Raw genomic sequence first — 20,400 nt, forward strand, 5'->3', positions numbered from 1 at the left:
CTGGAGTAGCGAAGGTTTGCCAGCAGTTTCAGATGCCTTTCCAAAAGCGCAGAAAAGCTGGGGATCGCTGAGGAGGAATGTGGGCTGTGCAGAGATCTGCAAGGGGACGATTGCCATGGCCTCGTGGAGAAATGGTTGGATGGTTGCTAGGAGCACAGCATGGGCTTTGAAGGTTGGAGACTTTTGGGGCAAAGAGGCTGTGGAGGGGAGCGGATGTTTGTAGCCTTGTGCGTCAGCGATCTCCAGGCACGCCGCTGAAGTCGCGCGTGGCAGGTGCTGGGAGCCCCGCCTGAAGAATGGAGATCCCCAGGCCACTGTAGGGCAGGGTCAACTTTGAGACCATCTTAGCAACTTGAACTTAGTGTCCGAGTGCATGGCACGTGAAGAGGCTAATGCCTGAGTCCTGAGGGAACTTTCAGATGGAGTTGCTAGGCCACAGTGCATCGTTTTTGAAAGCTGGTGTCTGTCAGTCCAAATGCCCAAGAAGGGGTAGAAGGGAAGTATAAGCCCCGTTTTTAGAAAGGGAAAAGGAGAAGAGTGTGGGACGTATGGAGCATTCAGGCTGAGCTCTGTGTGAGGCAAGAAGATGAGGCTGCTTCTCCGGGAGACTATGTTAAGGCCAATGGAAAAGCAAGAGGTGATTGGGAACAGGGAGCATGGCATTCCAAAGTGCAAAATCACCATTCCTGGCAGTTTTGGTGCAGTTCTATGCTTAGGGCTCCACAGCAGTGGTGGAGAGGGGCAAGGAAAGGGACCTGGTGTGCCTGGCTTTGTGCAAAGTGCTTGACGGTGTCCCGCATGACGTCGTTGTCTGTGAGTCACAGGGCCATGGATTGGATGGATGGATGGATGGATGGATGGAGCAAGGTGTGGATAAAGCAGATGAGGTGCAGCGGTGCTCTTGAGCAGCCTTTGGGTGTTTTTCTTTTTGTGCTTCCATGGTGTTGGCCAAAGGCTGGCAGTGCTTTTGCACAGGGGCTTGCACAGGGGCTGCTGCTTGGGCAGGCGGCGTTGAGAAGAGGGGTCGGGGGCTGTTTGCAGCAGGGCTTGGAGTAGGCGTTGGGCGGAGATGGCTTTCCCCTGGCGCAAAGAGTGCTTGCAGTGCTCGAGAGAGGAGAGGCAGTGGCAAGCGTTTTGTCATAAGTCTTTATTTGGACTGGCATAAATAAGTGAAGAGGTAGAATAAATAAATAAGTGAAGAGGTAGAATAAATAAATACGTGAATAAATAGAGAAATGAAATAAATAACTAAATAAAGAAGTCAATAAATAAGTGGAGAAGGTCTTTTGTCCATATCAGTATGAGCAGCGGAATCGCTGGAGACGCAGCGGTTGAAGGCTGCGGGTGCCGTGCGGTTGTTGCGGGCCTGCGTGTGGTCCCAGGTGAGAGGAGGCGTGGGGTTGGAGGTGGGTTTGGGGCGTCGGTGTGGCTGGGCGGGTGGGCGTTGGCGCTAGCGGCGCATGGCGCGTGTGAGGTTGTGGAGGTGCAGTAGAGAGGCACGAGCTTCGAGGCGGACGTGGTCCCAGGCGCAGGCGCTGTGGTTGTGGGCGTGCAGGAAGAGGTGGATGTCCCTGAAGTACTTGTTGATGGCGAGCAGCGGGTTGCGCGGTCCTTTGAAGGGCGTGGCGTTGTCGGGGAGGCATTGCTCCAGGTGGTGGATGTGGTGCTGCAGCTTGTTGAGGAGGTGGTTGCGAGCCTGGCCGGGCCAGTGCTGGCGGGTGCTGTTGGAGCTGAGGGTGTGGAAGAGGTGCTGCAGGATGCGCAGGGCGGTGGCGGCGGCTTGGTGCGGCTGCAGGTTGTGGTGGAGCAGGCTGGCGGGGAAGAAGGGCGGCTCTGGCAGGTGGCAGGGCTGCGTGTGGCCGACAGCCATGTCCTGGAGGAGGCGGAGAGCGTCGCCGGGGAAGGTGTCCTCGTGTGTCCAGAGGCGTTGGCAGGCCAGGGTGCCGGCCAGAGCGGTGAGGAGGAGCAGGAGTGCGGGGGCGGCGTGCGGCAGGCGTGGCTGTGTGGCTGTGGGCGCAAGCATGGTGAGTCTCTGTGGGTGCTGTTGGGTGCTGCTGGGCAGGAGGAGCCTGGTGAGGCTGGCTGGTGCTGCTGGTGGCTGTGCTTGGGGTGGCTCCGGGTGCGCGGCTTTGTATGCGAGGCAGCTTTCCCTTCATCGCTTTCCGATTGTCCGGAGTTTCCTTCTGTGGTTTCCTGTCTCTACTGGTTGCTGTTGTGGTTGTGGTCCAGTGTTTTGTTGGGGTGTCTTTGGCTTGGGAAGTTGTTGTAATTCTCTTTTTGTCTGTGGATGTGGGTTTTCGTGTGTTGATTGTGGGGAAATGAAGCCCCACATTTTGCTACATCATTTTGTTGCTATGATGTTGTGGGTTTTTTGTGGTTCTCCTTTCTCTCTCGGTTCGTCCCTTATTCCTCTTGTGATTTGCTGAATTTCCCTTCTTGCCCATAAGAGGACGCTCTGCATCAGTTGTATCATAGTATCTTGGGCTTTTGTTTTTTCTTTAATTGTATGTGGTATTTTGGGCAGGGAAATTAACAGAGTTTTTTGTTTTGAAAAGTTCTAAAGTCACTTTCACTCATCTCCTTGAAGGTCAAATATTTTGAAGATTTTTAGTTTCCTGACCTAGAATTGCACTGGTCAGGACATGCTGGCTTAATAGTGGTGTAGAAAAAAGGAAGTGGTGGTTTTGATAAGTTACTAAGAAGTACCTGTTACATTTCTAATAAGTTACTGAGCTGATTGAGCTGTCACAGCTTTTATTGCATTAGCATCAATCGTTTTATTCTTTAAAATTGTAGTTTTACACCCCAACTGTAGGGTTTTTCAGAACAGACCTTCTACTCATGTGCATGGATATTCCTCCCTTGAGTGGGGACATATCTGTAGTTTATTGCTTGAGGCTGAACAGTAGTCATTGGGTTAATTGCATTGTTCTCTAGCTTATTATTAAGCTGGGTTTTGAAGGATTGGTGTAGTAGAGCACTCTACAAGTAGTTGCAACTGTCTGTAATGTGTCACAGATAATTCTGATTAAAATTCTTTGATATTGTCATGATGAATTTTTTTTTAGAAATTTAATAATTTTTTTCCTATATAAATGTTTTTCTTTTATAAATGTTTAAATAAATATATCCATAATCTTACAGGTCAAATTTTTATAAAGACTCAATTACTGTTATATAATTTATGAGAGATGAACCATGTACCTAGTGTGAGACTAGGATTGTATTAAACTGCCTCCAGACTTCTCTGAGAAGGAGTTCAGGCAGCAAGGAGATACTTTCTGCACCTCAATGGGAAGACTTCCCTGATAAATGTTGTCCAAAGCTTCCATTCTACCTGGGACACTTTACCAAGTGTTTTTGTAGTTCTCCATTAGGTTTTTCTGGGTTTTTAGCTACCATATGGTTGTTTTCTTTGTATTCATATGAATAAATTCTTTCTTTTTAGCCTTTGATACAGTTGTAAAATAGTTTATTTCTAAGGACCTCAGGAGTTTGTCAAGTCATTAAGTTGAGGAGGTGGCTCTGGGTCTAAGCACCTGGGCACTGAATGTTGATGAAACTTCTGCAGTGTCTTGCTTCCCTTTTGAAGTTTGACTTTCATTGTGATGGAGCTTAAGAAATCTCATCTAAGCTGTTGCTTTTGAACAATAAAAGATTTTTTAAAATTAATTTTAATTGGTTTTTTTGCCCTGGATATCCCAAGTGCTGTGTGATGCTGAGTGGAGGTGGTATCAGAAGAACCTGCATCCAGTGATGCTTTTAGATATGTCCTCAGGAACAGATATCACTCATCTTCTTTAATCCCTATTCTAGTGTTGTATCACCTGAATACAAAAAATAACACAAATGCATTTCTTCTTTCATGTTGGAATTCCCTGTATTCCAGCTTGTGTCATCACCACCGCTCCTGTTTTTGTCATAAAGTGGTTTAGTTCCTTCAGCTGCCTCAGAAAAGACAGAACCAATGAGGTCCTCATTCCTGACATCACAGGGATAGGAGCATCAGGAGGACAGTGGTACAAATGGAAGTTTCATCTTGAGGGGTCCTTGTCCTGCTGTGTACCTGAATATATAAGAGAGCTGGTGGAAAGCTCACCAAGCCACTCCCCATAATTTAAAAGCAGTCCTGGCTAACCAAGGAGGCTGCAGGCACCTAGAGTGTGGCCAGTGTAATGCTTGTCTTCAGGAAGGGTCAGAAGTAGAATCCATGGAGCTTTGGGCCTGTCAGCCTGACCTCAGTGCTGGGGAAGCCATGGAGATCTTCTTGAGTGCCCATCGCATGGCACCTACAGGAGGTCCAGGGGATCAGGCCCAGCCAGTATGGGTTTGTGAAAGGCGTTACTGCCTGACCCAATCTCCCTCTGTAACACAGTGACCCTCTTAGTGGATTAAGGAAAGTCTGGGGATGTTGACTTCCGGGACTTTAGAAAAGTCTTTGACACTGTATCCCATAGAATTCTCCTGGAGACACCAGCTGCTTGTGGCTTAGATGCTCTGTTCTCTGAGTTATAAACTGGCTGCTGGCCTGGCCCAGAGAGTGCTGGCGGATGGAATTACTTGCAGCAGGCAGCTGGTCAGTAGTGGTGTCCCCCAGGGCTCTGTACTGGGGGCTCTGGACTGTACTGTTTTTTATCTTTATTGATGATCTGAGTGAGGGAATCAAGAGCTCCTCTAGTCAGTTTGAGGCAAGGCCAAGCTGGGTGTCAGTGCTGATCTGCTGGAGGGCAGGGGGGCTCTGCAGAGGGATCTGCACAGGCTGGATCCATGGGCCGGGGCCAATTGTGTGAGGTTCAACCAGGCCAAGTGCTGGGTCCTGTCCCTGGGTCACAACAACCCCCTGCAGCTCCAGGCTGGGACAGTGGCTGGAAAGCTGCTGAGTGGGAAAGGCCCTGGAGGTGCTGGTTTCCAGTGGCTGGACAGGAGCTGGGTGTGCCCAGGGGGCCAAGGAGGCCAAAGGCCCCGGGCCTGTGTCAGCCATGGAGGGGCCGGCAGGAGCAGGGCAGGGCCCGTCCCCCTGGGCTGGGGGCACAGCTGAGGCCACACCTGGAATGTGCGCTCAGCTTTGTTTGCTCACAGCAAGAAGGACACTGAGGGGGCTGGAGTGTGTCCAGAGAAGGAAACAGAGCTGGGGAAGGGTCTGTAGAGTGAGTCATATGAGGAGCAGCTGAGGGAACTGGGCAAGTTTAGTGTAGGCTCGGCAAGTTTTGAAGGCTCAGGGGAACCTTATTGCTCTCTACAACAATTTAAAAGAAAGTTGTAACCACGTGGGAATCAGCTTTTTCTCCGAGCAACTAGCAATAGGAAAGGAAAATGTCTTCAAGTTGTGCCAGTGGAGGTTCAGATTGGATATTAGGGAAAATTTCTTCACTGAAGAAGTGGAAGCATTGGAACAGGCTCCCTAGGGAAGTGGTGGAGTCACCACCCCTGCAAGTGTTCAAAAATTGAGTAGATGTGGCACTTCATGTTATGGCTTAATGGTGTTTGGTCAAAGGCTGGGCTTGATGATCTTGGAGGTCTTTTCCAACCTTAGTGATTCTATGATTCTGAATTTGGTCCTCTTCTCACTCAGCTAAATGGGAAGTGATGATTTGTGCTTCCACGGAGCAGTGTCCTTGCAGTGATGCAGTGGTGGAGGTTGTTTGAGCACAGGAAACAACCTCTTTGTCCCATGCAGGAGGAGGCCAGAGCTGCTGACCTGGGGAGATACTTCTGGGTTGATGGCTGGAGGGTGAAGGAGCAGCTGGTGCTGGTGATGCATGTGCAGTTTCCTTTCATGACAGATGCGGTGCTCGTTGGGTTGGACCATATTGAGTGAGGGTGTTCGGGTGATGGATCTCTTTACTTGCTAATGATATGTTGGGGTGAAGAAGGACAAGGATAATGTGCTCTATGTACTGCAGCAGGTGCCTGTAGCCACTGGGATGTAAGCACAGCCAGGAGCATCCTGGACCAGTTGTGGTGGCTGTAGCAAAGCATTGAGCAGTTCTGGACATCTCCTGTGGGTTTGTGTCTTTTTGATGTTTCTTGGGTGGAGTTGGTAGCACTGGAGTTCTGTTCCTTGTCCAAATCTCTGCAGACCTTTATGGATCCCCTCCTTGATTCTTTGAGGTGCACCTTGTCTATGCCATCCTCTTTCTTGCAACGCAGTGCTGTGGCATTGCAGAATGGTTGTGGTGGGATGATGGCTTGGAGGTGGCTTTCATGTCTTGGCATTATTGGAGGGTCTAGAAGGGAGAGCGTGGTAGTGGAAGAGGAGGAAGTGTGCAGGGCAGGCATCATGCCATTTGGGGCAAATGGGTGCCCTAATGGTCTGGCAGCTGTAAGAAATGCCTGGGGGCATTTCTCATTCCCTGAGAAGGGTCTGCTGTCCATAGCCTTCGACCCAGGCAGGAGGCATTGGCAAGATGGGCTGCAGGAGGGAGATTGATTCCCTCACAGTCTGAGGAGTTGGTATCTTTGCATATCAGGTATAAGCATGAAGCACAATGACCGCAGCTTTGCTTTTGCATTCTTTTCTGCTTTTACAAAAAGTCTTTATTTCTAACAAAAGAATAAATAAGTAAATAAATAAATAAATAAACAACTAAGTTCATTAATTATTAAATAAGTAAGTAAACACAGTTTTGTAACAAATAGTGATTGGAATAAGAGTCCCACCGTAGTTCTCCACTGTCCATGATCCCCTTCCCATTCATCAGGTGAGGTTACAGTCTGGATGAACGCAGTAATTCCACAGGTAATAAATATCATCCATATCCCCAGTACTTCGCAGGTGTCTATGAAAGTGTAGCACAGAAATTTCCTCTTCCCTCCTCTCCAGTGGTTGTAGTTTGGGTGTGGGCTGTGCCACAGACTGACCCCAGTGTCACCACGGTCATACCCCTTTCCCCATCAGCTCACCAGTCGGAGGAGGTGTGACTGGTCCCAGGTGATCCCAGCCTGGGCTGCTGCCATCACCGCTCCATCTGTGGCCACTGGTGCTGTCTGGGGATGGGTGTTTGCTATCCGTGGACTTAGTGGGGTCCAGAGCAGCTTGGTGCTTCATTCGCCGTATGAGTCTGTCCACGTGTTGGAAGCAGACAAGAGCTTCAATGCGGACGTGGTCCCAGGCGCAGGCGCTGTGGTTGTGGGCGTGCAGGAAGAGGTGGATGTCCCTGAAGTACTTGTTGATGGCGAGCAGCGGGTTGCGCGGTCCTTTGAAGGGCGTGGCGTTGTCGGGGAGGCATTGCTCCAGGTGGTGGATGTGGTGCTGCAGCTTGTTGAGGAGGTGGTTGCGAGCCTGGCCGGGCCAGTGCTGGCAGGTGCTGTCGGAGCTGAGGGTGTGGAAGAGGTGCTGCAGGATGCGCAGGGCGGTGGCGGCGGCTTGGTGCGGCTGCAGGTTGTGGTGGAGCAGGCTGGCGGGGAAGAAGGGCGGCTTCTGGAGATTGCAGGACAGTGTCGTTCTTGGAGCCATGTCCTGCAGATGCTGGAGTGCATTCCCAGGATCATGGGTCCGCAGGTGGTGGCACGGGAGGCCGGTGGCCAGAGCCACGATGAGGAGCAGCAGTGCCAGGGTGCTGTGCCACCGGTGGGGCTGTGCGCATCCAAGTGCAGCCATGGTGGAGCTTCGGGCACTGTGCAGGAGCCTGCTCTGGCTCGGTAGTCGTGGTTGCTTTGCTTGGGATGCTGCTGGTTGTGCAGTGTTATATGCCCACATCCAGGCTTTCCTTTCATCACCATCTTCTGATAATTTCCCTTTTCCGTTTTCACTTTTGTTTTTCCTTTTGCTTTCTTCTGAGAACTTTGGTGCTTGTCACTGGGAAGGAGGGGACGCTGCTGTGAGAACAGGAGCTGACGCTTTTTCTGGGCTGCTGCCAGGGGGAAGCCTGGTTACTGAGCTATTACAGGAGACGAAAGCGTGGCAGAAGTTTTCCGGCTGGCTGTGCCAGGGATGTGTTTCAGGATTGTCTTTTCATCTGTTTCGTGTGTTGCCCTTTTGGGGGGTTTATTTAAAAATTTCTCTACGTACCAGCATCTATTTTTTTTCTTATTGCATGCTCTAATATTATTCATATATAATGTTGATTTTGCATGTTAATTAGCGTTTTCTTATATTTTTCATTGACAAATATTGTTAGTCTTTCAGTCTTTTTAAATTCTGTTTATATGTATTTATATTTTAATACTTTTTTATTTTTTCTGTGGTACCTGCAGCTTTGCTAGTACAAGAGTTTTTCCTCTCCCTGCAAAACCTTGCATGATATTTTTGGAGCCATCTCTCATACCCCTGTATCCAGAATTAATTACCCTTGGTATGTTGGTAATTAGAAATAAATACACAGATGTCACAAAGGATTTTTTGTCAACTATTCATGCAATGTTTGTCCTTTCTGGATTTTGGAGGTTTTTTTAATTGTATTGTGAATTCTTTGTGAAAATGTGGCAGTGTTAGATGATGTGGGGGCAGGAACAGGTGGGAATATTTCTTTTTCATGTCCAGTCCACTTAATGTGAAAAGTGAAAGTGGGCAAAGTTCCAAATGTGAGTCGTCACTGCTTCCTGTGTAACTTCAGCAGCAGGAGATCCCCGTGGTTGCTGATAAAGCAAGATTGGGATTATCTCCTGAGATTTTTTTTTAAATTTAACTCAACTAATGTGCTTCTGTAAAATCTCACTGTGGATTTTTTTGTTGTTTGGGTTCTTTTGGTGTACATTACATTGGGATATGCTGTCTTCTCTGTTCATCTGTTGCAAAGATCTTACAAATGCGTCAGCTGGTGTGTGAGCTGCTGGGCGGAACTTAAATCTATTTTGTTTCATCACTTTCTCTTTTTTCATCCTTTTCTGCTCACTTTTTGAGCCTATTTCTGATATTTCACTTTTGGCTTTGACAGCTTCTCCTTTTGTAGGTCAGGAGATACCTGTGACGTTTGAAGAACAGAGTGTCTTCCCTGATGTTTTCCTTTGGGCAGGCATGAACTGCAGACATAACTGCCTTGCACTTGTATTTTCTTGTTTTTAGTTTGAATGTGTGTATGCACAAGTAGGATATTCAGTACTGATGTGGTTTTCCCCTGCCGAGGTGGAGTGAGAATAACTGCTACCTTTACACTTTCTTCTCATGCAGATTTGATTATATTTTGTTCAGTTCGTATAGGGGGAAAATGTTAGTGTGCCAGTTCATATCAGCTGAACTGTGTTCACATCTCTTCTCTAGATCTTCTTTTTGTGGCATTTTCATCAGAAGGTTGTGAGAGTGCTGCTTTTGAGTAAACTGCTAAGACTTCTAATGTGAATTTAGTTGTGTTTTGCCAAGTGATTTGTGCTGGAGTTCCTAAGGGGGGGAATTACCAGGCAAGGAAAGGTTGATGGCATATAATGGCACCATTACAAGTTACAGAAAGCACCTACAATATTAAAACTTTGCCACACTATTTTGTGTTCAGTGATGGAGGATTGGGTGTAGGAGACAGGGAAGGGATGCACAGAAGTGAAGCAAGGTGGAGATTGCTGTCCACTCTGAGAAAACATTTGAGGCACTATGGCATTTGCAGAGAGTTGTATGATAAAGGAGGAGGATTTTTCAGTATTTGAAAATGTGTGGAAATTGATACATTACTACTTAAAGCATTATTTATTTCTGGATTGGAGGTGGTGAGGAGTAGAACATGAAAATTAGGAGGAAAAAAAAGATTACCAGACCCACAGATGGAGCTCACACAGAGAGAGAAGGGCAAACTTCTTGCCTTTTCTCCCAAACTGAGGTCAAAATATTGCTTTGGTTTTGCTAGCATGTCTTGTCATTTCAAAGTGCAAGCTTTCTAGTATTGCTTACCTTCTTGTAGAAGACCTAGAAGAATGATCTGAGGCAGTGGTTTCCACCTTTTTTATGCCCCCTATCAGCAAAAAATTTGAGTACTCACCTTCCGTATATTTTTATTTCTGAATTACATACATATACCCCTGTACTAATATATATATTATAGAACATACACAAAGATAAAAATGAAAAAAGGAGAGAAAGGTTAAACAAACACTGTTTTAAAATTCTCTTCAGTTATATTTATCAAAGGTATGAAATCCATTTTCTTCCTGCGACCCAATGGGTTGGGATACACACCCTACTTTGGAGACTATGACCTGAGATCTCCTGTAAAGTAGTTTAAATAAATTTTCCAGTCATCCAATAGTAACTGTTTTTCTCTCTCTTTTGATCTTTTTGCTGTTTTTGTAGCTGACATTTCCACTTTCAGAACACAGGGCATGGTACAAGGGCAAAACCCTTAGACTTACATCTATGTTGTGATTAAAGTCCTGGCCTGACCCCAGGCCTTTGACTCACAATGCTCAGTTCTCTTTCAGGCAGTCTCACTGGAAGATGACAGTTCAGAGTTGGGAGCAGTGTGGGAAATCACTTAGTTATTGCCTTTAACTTACCATTAAGAGACTAAATATTTGTGTATAACACAAAAAGTGTCTATAAAGTAGATTTATTTTTAGATTGAGGATCCAGGTAAATTTTCAGCTCTGCTGCACAGTGTAAGGTCAGCTTCCAGTCAAACCTCCTTGAGTTCTTACTTTTAGAATTTTCTTCTGTGTCTAGTAGGCAGTTCATAAGATCTGTACAGCTGTGTTCCAGTTTCAACTATTAATAAATGGTGTTGTCTCTTCCAAGGATTACTATGGAATTACATTCCCGGCTCCTGCAACTTTGACAGGCAGAGATGGGAGCCTTGCTAACAACCCATACTCAGGTGAGTGCTAGCTAAAGATGATGATGGCAAGTGAGATGTGCTGGTTTCTCAGTGCAGGGCATCCTGGTGTTGCTTTTCCCTTCTGTGGTCAAAGAAGCCCTTCCTTGTTCCTGCTCTTGCTCTTTAGCTGTCATTGTGCAAAGATGATATTAATGCCATCCCAGATTTCAGCCAGTGGTTTTCATCCACTGCCAGTTGATTACAGCTTAAAACTGCAGACATAGGCATTGTAGTTCCTATAATGATGGTATTAAGTGCTGTCGTGGTTGCTTACCAGCTTACTGGTTGGGAGTGAGGTAGTAGGGATTGATGTATGTCACCCCCTTGGTAAACATGTGAACATGCTGCTCTGTAGGCTGCCAGAAAGTACAAGTGTTTGTGAATTTTCTGCTTCATTATCACTTCTCTTGGGAGGCTGTTTTTGGGTTAATAACTGAATTTCCCTTCCTGCTTCTTCAATAAGGTGGCCCACGATGCAAGCCTTGCTTTCCTGGCCTTCAGCTACTGTCTTCAGAACTTTGGTGGTGTGAGGAACTGCACATCTTAACTAGTCATGCTTGATAAATAAAAAGACATTGGCAAAAATATGCCCATCACTGCCTGTAAATCCTAACCTGCTTTCAGCCCATGAAGCTTAGCTAAACAGGTTAACCTCCAAGAGAGTCACACTTTAACCCAACAACCATTGGCTCTCTGGCTATTTACCATGCTTCTGCTTTTAGCATGTTTTATTGCAATGATCTGATAGTAATGAATCTGCTCAGACCATGTGAGATAGGTGAGTATTGGCATCTCTCTTTATCAGTGGAGTAGCCATGGCACAGAGGTCTGTGCCACAAACAGGCAATATCCCTGTGGCTGTCAGGAACAGAGACTGGGTGAGGGTTTCCCATAAACAACTGCAGGCTTTCAGGTGTAGGATGTGTCCTGCTCTGTAGTTGTCTGCTTCTGTTCAGAGGATATAAGTCCATTGAATTCTCCGCTTTTGCAGTATTTTTGATAGCTTTTCTGACCAGCTCTTTCTTTCACAGGTGATGTAACAAAATTTGGCCGTGGAGATACTGCCTCTCCTGCTCCTGCAACCACGCTGGCCCAGCCGCAGCAGAACCAGACACAGACTCACCACACGACTCAGCAGCCCTTCCTCAACCCGACCCTGCCCCCAGGGTACAGCTACACCGGGCTCCCTTACTATGCTGGGATGCCTGGTGTTCCCAGTGCATTCCAGTATGGGCCAACCATGTTTGTAAGTGTGACAGTCTCAGCTGTAACGCTCCCTGCATGCCTCTCCAGTTTTGCTTTCTCCAGCCCAAACACTCCATGTCTTGGAATTACAGGAAGGTTTGGGTTGGAAGGTATCATCCAAGAGAGTCTTTTTCCATTCCCCCTGCTGTGGGCAGGGACGCATTCCAGTGGACCAGGTTGCTCAGAGCCCTGTCCAACCTGGCCTTGAACACTTCCAGGGATGCTGGCCATCCACATCTTCTCCAGGCAGCCTGTGCCAGTGCCACACCACCCTTAGGGTGATGATTATTTTCTTTATATCTAATCTAAATCTCCCACCTTTCAGTTTAAAACACCTGCCCTTCATCCTGTCACTACAGGGCCTTGTAAAATGTTTTTCCCATCTTTCCTATAAGCCTCCTTTAAGTGTAGAAAGGTCACAGTAAGGTCTCCCTAGTGGCTTCTTTTCTCCAGGATAAACAGCCCCAACTCTCAGCCTGTCCTCATAGGAGAGAGGAGCACATCCCCTTGATCATCTTTGTGACCTCCTCTGGATCTGCTCCAACAGGTCCACAGCTTCCTCATACTGAGGACTCCAGACCTGGAGTCAGTATTTAGGTGGATTCTCATTAGAATGGAATAGAGTCAGCTTCCCCAGTCTGCAGGAGAGCTCCAAAAACATGCAATGTGAGAAAATAGCTGCAATCTCACCCAGAAGAAAACAAATTATTTAAAAGGCCGGAACTCACAGACCCCTGTGCAAGTTTCTGTAAACACCTGACAGCTGCATTTTGTGGGCTTGCTGTTCCTGAAAGCCCTTACTAGTCCCTGGAGAGTCAAGGAGGGACCCAAAGCTGAGTCAGTGAGCTGAGAGAGCCTGGATGGAGGAGATGCCATTAAGTCAGAAAGCAGGTGGAAAAAAAAAGCCTCAGGAGGAAGGAGGTTATTTGGGAAGAGGTGCTGTTTCGGGCAGAAGGATGGATGAGGCTATTTAGGGCCCTCTAGGCTGGTATTTTATGAACAGCCTCAGGCAGGAATTGATGTTTGTGGTTGATTTGATTCTGTGGTTGTTCTCAGGTTTGTGGGTAAAAATTTGCTATTTACATTCAACATATGAAAGAAATATGCAGCCTGTTCCGAGGGAGGGCTGTGCTGCAATCACAGAGACAGCTCTAGGATAAATCCTGTGACACAAATACACTATAGCAAGTTACTGCTGTAAGCAGTCCCATGCCATCCCAGTCCTCTCAACTCCAGACTCTGAATTCCCAACATGAGGTGCCTTCCCCACTAGATGGCAGAGGGAGCTTGTGTTCCAGCTGACGGCACTTCTCGTTCCCGTGCTTTGTCCAGGTACCTCCAGCATCTGCTAAACAGCACGGAGTCAACCTGAACACGGCCTCGACTCCCTTTCAGCAGGCGAGTGGCTACAGCCAGCATGGCTACGGTGCAGGTAAGGTTCAGCCCCGCTGCCCCGGGGGCGCGGCGCCGCTCCGCACCCTGACGCCCTCCTTGTGCACCCCTTGTGCAGGCTACGACGACTTAACACAGGGAACAGCAGCTGGAGATTACAGCAAAGGAGGCTACAGTGGCTCATCTCAAGCACAAAACAAATCTGCTGGCACTGGACCTGGGAAAGGTAATGCTTTGAGACTGGAGGTTCCTCTGGAGTGGGATTTAGCAGGGCAAACTGCCAATCAACACAGCATCCTGCTCTAAACAGGGCCATGATCCAAGCTGTTTCTCCATCTCCCGTACACAAAATGCTTTTCTAATGGCCCAGAAGTTCCTTCTGAATCTCATGGCTGAGGGTCACATAAAGATTGGTGTGGCTGATGCACAGCTTAGACCAATTACATGTGGGAGAAATGGTAAGCTGCTTCCTAAGCCAAAGCTTTCTTTGCTGAAGAGTTTAGTGATCCTTCAACAGTGCTGTGATTTTGAAACTTGAACAGTTCAGTGCTGTTGCTGAAATGCTCCTCTGCCAAATCATAGCTAGACTTTAAGTTTCTTGGTAGGCACCTGAGACACCCACGTGTTAGAGAGGAGCAGGGCACTTCACACATCTCTGGGCTGTCTAGCTGCTGCCTGTACACATTCATAACATTGTGTTGTGCTTAGTAATATTTCCTTTGTGACTATAAAAACTGAAGAATTTATGCAGCTCATACAAAAGCTTTATTTGGCACATGCTGGTTAGATCTGAGAAGCATATACTGGGCTGCTTAGCACTATATGGTTCATCTTCATTCTCAAGCAAGTACCAAGCATTTGCTGGGCATTTGAAACACCAGGTGGCCACACTCTTTTCAGTGGAGAAGCAACCCAGGAAGTGTCCAAGCAATCCAGCAGTGTCCAAGGAGGGTTACAAAAGCTTAGAGCAGTACCCTTGAGCCCAGATCTCTGATTCACCAAACAAAGCAACCATTGGCTTTATTCTGATCCAGGTGGAATTATCAGAGCCATCCTCTGTAAAACTGTGAATAAGTCTCTGAGGCAGTGATGCTGATTCTGTCAGGGCAGAGGGGCACTGCAGACTTTAACTCTTCTGTAGGGTGTGAAAGGACAGGGGTTCAGATGTGCAGGAGATGCTGAGTCTCATCACTCAGGGCACTACTGGAAAGCTCTTGAGTGCTGCAACAGAGCCAAATGCACCTCTGATCCAGGGGAATGCTGGCTTTTAGTGGGCTTCAGTGAGTGGTCAGTGCAGCCAGCTGCTGCCTGGTGAAGTGCATTGGAATCCAAGTGTTAATGCCTGGGTGTGGACCTGGGTGATTTATCCCACTGGGCTGTTGTAGTGGGAACAAGAAGCTGAGCCCTTTCTTCTGTTCCCATGTGGGCTGCTGTGGGTCTGGAGAACCAGCAGGGCAGTGCATCCCCTGAGGCTGCCAGAGGTGCTGGGAGCAAAGCTTGGGCTTGTGCTGGCTGGTGGGGTGACATTCTCACCCTTGGTGGTGTTTCTGTTTTCCAGGTGTTTCTGTGACCTCAAGTAACACGGGTGTGCCTGATATCAGTGGCTCAGTCTATAACAAGACTCAGGTGAGGAGTGTTGGACCCTCCTCCCTCAGGGCTCAAGGCTGATGACTCCTACTCCCAGGCTGGCCAGTCTCAGGGTCAGCAGGCCACAGCATCTCTAACGCTGGCTCTGTTTGCTGCTGGAGTGAAGTCTCATCCTCTGTCCCGCTGTTTCTGCGGTGTCAGCTCCTGACAGCAGCTGCTGGCAGAGGCTCAGTGCTCCCTGTGCTGCACGCTGCCCACGCTACACCATGCCAGCAGTGTCCTGGGTGCAAATGAACTTATGGGTGTTAGCATTTTTAGTCCAAATAGCCCCCAAAGCAGGTGAGTTGAGAGGCTGTTTGCTTTCCATCAGAGGGACAGGCTGTAGTGCCTGCCTTTAACACCCCAGGGTCCCTGTCCCAAGCCCTCCCATGGCCATTGCTCAGTGTGCAGCTGCCCAGGCAAAGCAGAAGGCACTTTGGCAAGCTGTGCTGTGCAGTGGGCTTATGTCCAGCTCCTCTTTGCTCCTCTCTGCACCCTCAGCAGGGGAAAGAGGTGTCTGGCTGCCATCCATGCTTACAGGTAGGAAGCCAGATGTCAGCTCCATGCTTTGGGGTCAAGCTTTGGCCAGCAGGAGGAAAATATTACTGCAACTTCCTGTGTTTTTGTTGGGCTGCCCTGGATAGGTTGAGTAATTCTAGGCTGAGCCCACTCACTGGGGGAAGGACTGATTAGGCAGCTGCTGTGATCCCATGTCCCTCTGAATGGAAAGAGGTCAGGGGAAAAAAAACCAACAATGTCTGTGACAATAAAAATTTCAAGAGCCATTAGTGCAGAAATACGGGTGAGAACGGGAGCTGAAACTCATCCTCTGGTGTGCTTGCAGGTGTTCAGTGTGACTTGGCTTCCTCGTGGGGTAGGTGAAAGGTTCAGGTGATGTGTGTTTGGGCCACTCTTGTTCTGCTCTTGCTGGGTCTGCTCACAGCAGTGTCTGACACTGTGCCCATTGCCCCCTGTGCAGACGTTTGACAAGCAGGGATTCCATGCTGGCACTCCGCCTCCCTTCAGCCTGCCCTCTGCTCTCGGATCCACTGGGCCCCTCAACCCTGGTGCTGCCCCGGGCTATGCTCCAGCCCCATTTCTCCACATCCTCCCTGCACATCAGCAGCCTCATTCCCAGATGCTGCATCACCACCTTCAGCAGGATGGGCAGGTGAGTCAGTCCCTTCTGCCTCTGCAGCATCCCCAAGGGCACATTGCTCCACCTCCCAGCAGGGCCTTGGGGTGTTTGTTTCCTTCTGCTGTTTGCTTTGCTCACTGGGAAAGGGCCTTGGCAGCAGTGGCTGTTGACCAGCCTGGGGAGGGAAGCTGAAGTTCAGCAAGGGGAAATGCCACTTCTCTCCCTGGGGAGAAAGCAGGCCTGTGCACCAGTATAAGTCAGGAACCACCTGCTGGAAAGCAGAAAAGGCCCTGGGGGGCCTGGTGAGCACAAACTGACCATGATCCAGCCATGTGCCCTTCCAGCAGAAAAGGACAATGGGATCCTGAGCTGCACCAGGCTCAGCATTGCCAGCAGGTGAGGGGAGCTGATCCTGCCCTCTGCTCAGCCCTGGTGAGGCCACAGCTGCAGCACCGTGTCCAGTGCTTGGCTCTCCACTGTGGGGCAGACATGGATGTGTGGGAGAGTGCCCAGTGAAGGACTGATGGAGGGACTGGATCCTGCCTCCTGTGAGGAAAGGCTGGGGGAGCTGGGACAGTTCAGCCTGGAGAGCACTGAGAGGGAATCTCATCAATGTGCAGAAAGGGAAGATGTAAAGAGGATGGAGCCAGGTTCTTTCTGGTGACAGGAACAGGGGGCACAAACTGGAACACAAGAGGTTCCTTCTGAATATCAGAGAAAATGTTTTTGCTAGGATGATGACCAAGCACTGCCCAGGAAGCTGAAGTTGTCTGGGAATGATGCTGGGCAGCTGGCTCTTAGGTGATCCTGCCTGAGCAAAGGGTTGGACAAGATGCCTTGAGAGATGCCTGCGAGCCTCAGCCAGGCTGTGACTGTGTGAAGAGCCCATCCTGCTGTGGGCTGGGCAGTGATGGTTTGTGGGGTGTGAAGCCAAGGCAGGTGCTGCTGTCCCCTGTCAGGGGGGCAGGAGGGCAGGACGTGAGCCCTTGTGCTGTGATTCTGGGGAAAAATCAAACATCTCCTGCAGGTTGCATGTCAGCTCCAGTTCAGTTTCACCTGCACATGTGTTTACTTTCCCAACACTAAATATTCCCAGAAAAAAATAGTGCTCAGCTTTAGAGTCCAGTAATAGGACATGATTTTGTGCTCCAAATGTGTCACATCCTTGTCTGGCTCACCTTGGGAAAGCTCCTTTCCTGTGCCTGGCCCTGCTCCTCACTTCCCTTGTGCTTGAGCCTGTTGTGCTTGGGAGGCAGTGGGATGGTGCTTCCCAAGCTCCTGCTTGGTGTGCCCATGGATGCTTGGCCCGGACCGTGGGATGCAGAGATGGTGCAGGGCAGAAGCAGATCTGTGCAGGGGGGAGCATTGCTGCACTGCTGGGTGTCAGGGCTGTCCCTGGCGATGCTGGGGAGCGCTTGTCTCCCTGGGAATGCTGGTGCTGTGGCAGCTGATGCTCCTGTCTCCTTTGTTTCCCTTTTCTAGGGTGGATCTGGCCAACGCAACCAACCCAGCACCATGCAGCAAAAGTCTCAGGCTACCAAAACCGCCTATGGCACTTCTCCATACTGGACAAACTAAACCCGAAACCGGGGAGGGGGGAGAGAATGAAAGGAGAGGAGGAAGGAAAAAAAAAAGAGAAAACAAAAGAAAAGAGAAAAAAGAAAATAAAAGCTGAAGCCCATTCTTGGAATTATTAGGAAAAGTAACTGCTCAGCCAAATGTCTGTGCGGGGAGAACTGCAGCCAGCCAGCCATCCTCTGTGTGACTCGCCTGCTTCCTCTTTGAGTTGCTGTTATATGTAATATATTTATGTATGTATTTGTAAATGTAATAGAGCCTAAATGTGGTTTTCTGCATCTTGCAGCCTCTTTTATTTTCTTTGTAGGAAAACTAATTATTCATTTTCCATCTGCACCAGGGCATCGTTCTTTGTTTTGTATTTTAAGTTCTATGGGTTTTGTAACTCTGTCAGACAAAGACAAACTGCGCCCTTTTTTTTGGAGCTGGAGCCCAATTATTTAATGCAGTTCTAAATTCAGACAAATAAGGAGACCTGCCCTTCCAAAAACCTAAATCAAGATGTGTCCTGTTGGTTTGATTGTACCCCCCGACCCCCAATATACCTGTTATTTTAGAGGGAGAAAATAAAAGAAAGAAACAAAAAAAGTTCTGTGGGCCTTCCCCTTTCTTTCATTTCCTCCCTCCCGCCCTCTTGCTGTGGAAGACAAGCTCTTGTGGGCAGTTTCATCACTGTGGCCTTGAGCTGCTGTCTCAACTTTTAATTTTTCAAATTTTTTAATAATAATAATAATAAAAAGGACAGGGTTTTGGTTTTTGTTTGTGCAGGGGTTTTTTGTTGGTGGTGTTTTTCTCTAGCAAGAGACTTTGGATGGCTCAGTGTGTCCTGGAACCTCCTTTGCATCATTAGAGGCAAAAACTATGTAGCGGTTTCTTAAATAAAAGTATAAGCTGTGTCTTGTACCTCTTCTTGCCCTGAGCCACCTTCCCAGGACAGCCAGAGCTACTGGATGGAAACTTCATCTGTCCCTCCCCACTTTTTTAAAAACAAAAACCTTGGAGGCAACTCCTGGTCCTTCTTGTCCTGCACCAGTGCGGTGAATGTTCTAGGAGTTTCATTTCTTTATAGCCCTTCCTCCACCTAATAAATATCTGATCATACCACCGGTGTTTGTCTGCATTTTCAAAGGCTCCAGGAGCAGTTTTATTTTACAGCCTGTCTGTCCCTTTCTGCCTGCTCCTGCAGCAGCAGCCAAGCTGGGAGGGCAGGAGCAGCATGTGGGTCTGAAAACAGTGAGTTCACCTGTGTGCTGAGAGCTCTCTGGCACCCCCAGCAGGGATGGGATCCGGGGCCACACCTCTCCCTGCTGCCATGAGCAGCCTGTTCTGCCTTTGGTTCTCCTGGGGTGGTGCTCCGAGTCCCTGTGGGCAGCTGGAATTGGTAAGGACAGAGCACATCTGCAGCTCTGCCCTCTCGCTTTGCTCACGAGGTCCATGGGCTCCACTGGGAGCAAGGGCAGGGGTGTGAGAGCTCCTGAGGGAAGGCTCCTGCCCAGACTTACCCTTCTGATCACCCTGTCCCCATGCAGCAGAGAAAGTGGTTAAATGTGAAGCACACAACAGGCAAGGAGCTTTTATTCTTTTAGTATCCACAAGAAAAAATAAATCTGTTTCTACCCTGAGAGCCAATTTTTTTCTCAGCTGGCCCTGTGAGGCCCAGTTGTCACCTAGGCCTCCCCCAGGCTCTGAGCAGCAGAGAACTACAATGGCATTCCTCTGCCCTGGCTTAGGTTTTGACACTGGTTGAACTCCAGCAGCTGCTCCAAGCCCTTTTCAGCTGCTGTTCCACTGCCAACAGCTTTGGGCCTGAATGTCAAGGAGGGCAAAAATGTTTCTGCAGGCTGGGGCCCATCAGTTTGTACAAGACTGCACCAGCAGCTGAGTCCTCACAGCAGCAGCACTTCATTCACCCTCTTCAAAACACAGACTGCCCAGAGCTGCCTTCACTCCCCAGGTCTTGTTTACAGACATCCAGTGCTGCCCCGCAGGTGTAGCTCAGTTCTTGCGTGCGTGTCACAGTTCAGAAGCAGCTGGAGCTGGGGAAAGGCAACAGGGAGGAGAGATGGTGCCAGCCCCTAGCAGCCCCTGAGCCTCAGGTCCCACACCTTCCCAGCTGCTCTGGGGACCTGCCCACACAGCCACAGGCAGGCTCCTCTCCTCTTTGTGAGACTCAACAAAATGTTTCTCCCTTCCCCCACATTGTCACTTCGGCGGGACTTGCCTACAGCAATTTCACTCTCTAAGCCCTTTTCCGCTGATGGCAGAGGCAAGGTTGCCCAGCTGCACTTGGCCACCAAGGAAAGAGGAAAACCCCCCTTTGCTGCTCCCCAGACTTACCCAGGGCAGGGTGGGCTGGAGGCCTTACCCTGCCTCTGGTCCCACACTGCTGCTGGAGGAAGCAGCAGCTGGCAGCTCTGGGCAGCCCAGTGCTGTAGGGTCAGGCAGGAGATAATGAGCAGCCCAGATCCCAGACAGCACCATCCCTCCCGGTCCCTTTCCAGAGACTGGAGATTGCTTTGGGAAGGCAGCTCCAAAATGCCATCACCCTTCCTCCAGCTCAGCTGTGCAGCAGAAGCACTTGGGCTCCAGCCACATTTGACTCAGCAGTTGCTGTGCTGCCATCGATACCAAGTGCAGCCAGTGCAACTCCCTGACACTTGTCCCACTAATTTTAGCTCGACTGCA

At 48.9% G+C, this 20,400-nt stretch overlaps 3 protein-coding genes across 15 annotated transcripts in view; 1 reads left to right on the plus strand and 2 right to left on the minus strand.

The window, feature by feature from the left end:
- Window positions 1-18,816, plus strand: part of UBAP2 (ubiquitin associated protein 2) — a 127,370-nt gene extending 108,554 nt beyond the window's left edge. For 12 of the 13 annotated variants that reach the window (XM_071425748.1, XM_071425747.1, XM_071425752.1 and 9 more), the window contains 7 exons: window positions 10,658-10,736; window positions 11,768-11,982; window positions 13,314-13,413; window positions 13,492-13,599; window positions 14,932-14,999; window positions 15,979-16,170; window positions 17,620-18,816. In XM_071425748.1, the coding sequence (XP_071281849.1) occupies window positions 10,658-10,736; window positions 11,768-11,982; window positions 13,314-13,413; window positions 13,492-13,599; window positions 14,932-14,999; window positions 15,979-16,170; window positions 17,620-17,715 (858 nt within the window). In that variant the 3' untranslated portion in view covers window positions 17,716-18,816. Of the gene's footprint in view, window positions 1-10,657; window positions 10,737-11,767; window positions 11,983-13,313; window positions 13,414-13,491; window positions 13,600-14,931; window positions 15,000-15,843; window positions 15,910-15,978; window positions 16,171-17,619 lie in introns of those variants that run through there. The other variant, XM_071425756.1, reaches the window with a different exon arrangement.
- On the minus strand, window positions 1,232-2,023 carry LOC139589361 (interferon-like). The gene has a single exon (XM_071425745.1). It carries the CDS (start codon window positions 2,021-2,023, stop codon window positions 1,451-1,453), a length of 573 nt encoding a protein of 190 aa, XP_071281846.1. The 3' UTR covers window positions 1,232-1,450.
- Window positions 6,878-7,600, minus strand: LOC139588754 (interferon-like). The gene has a single exon (XM_071424352.1). It carries the CDS (start codon window positions 7,598-7,600, stop codon window positions 6,878-6,880), a length of 723 nt encoding a protein of 240 aa, XP_071280453.1.
- Window positions 18,817-20,400: the final 1,584 nt, after the last annotated feature.

Source organism: Agelaius tricolor, unplaced genomic scaffold, assembly GCF_023055355.1.
Source record: "Agelaius tricolor isolate 1412-34295 unplaced genomic scaffold, bAgeTri1.0.p SCAF_4, whole genome shotgun sequence".
Classification (NCBI taxonomy): Eukaryota; Metazoa; Chordata; class Aves; order Passeriformes; family Icteridae; genus Agelaius; species Agelaius tricolor.

Coding starts and splice junctions, on each gene's coding strand:
- LOC139589361 (XM_071425745.1), bottom strand. CDS start 2,023: ATGCTTGCGCCCACAGCCACACAGCCACGCCTGCCGCACGCCGCCCCC.
- LOC139588754 (XM_071424352.1), bottom strand. CDS start 7,600: ATGGCTGCACTTGGATGCGCACAGCCCCACCGGTGGCACAGCACCCTG.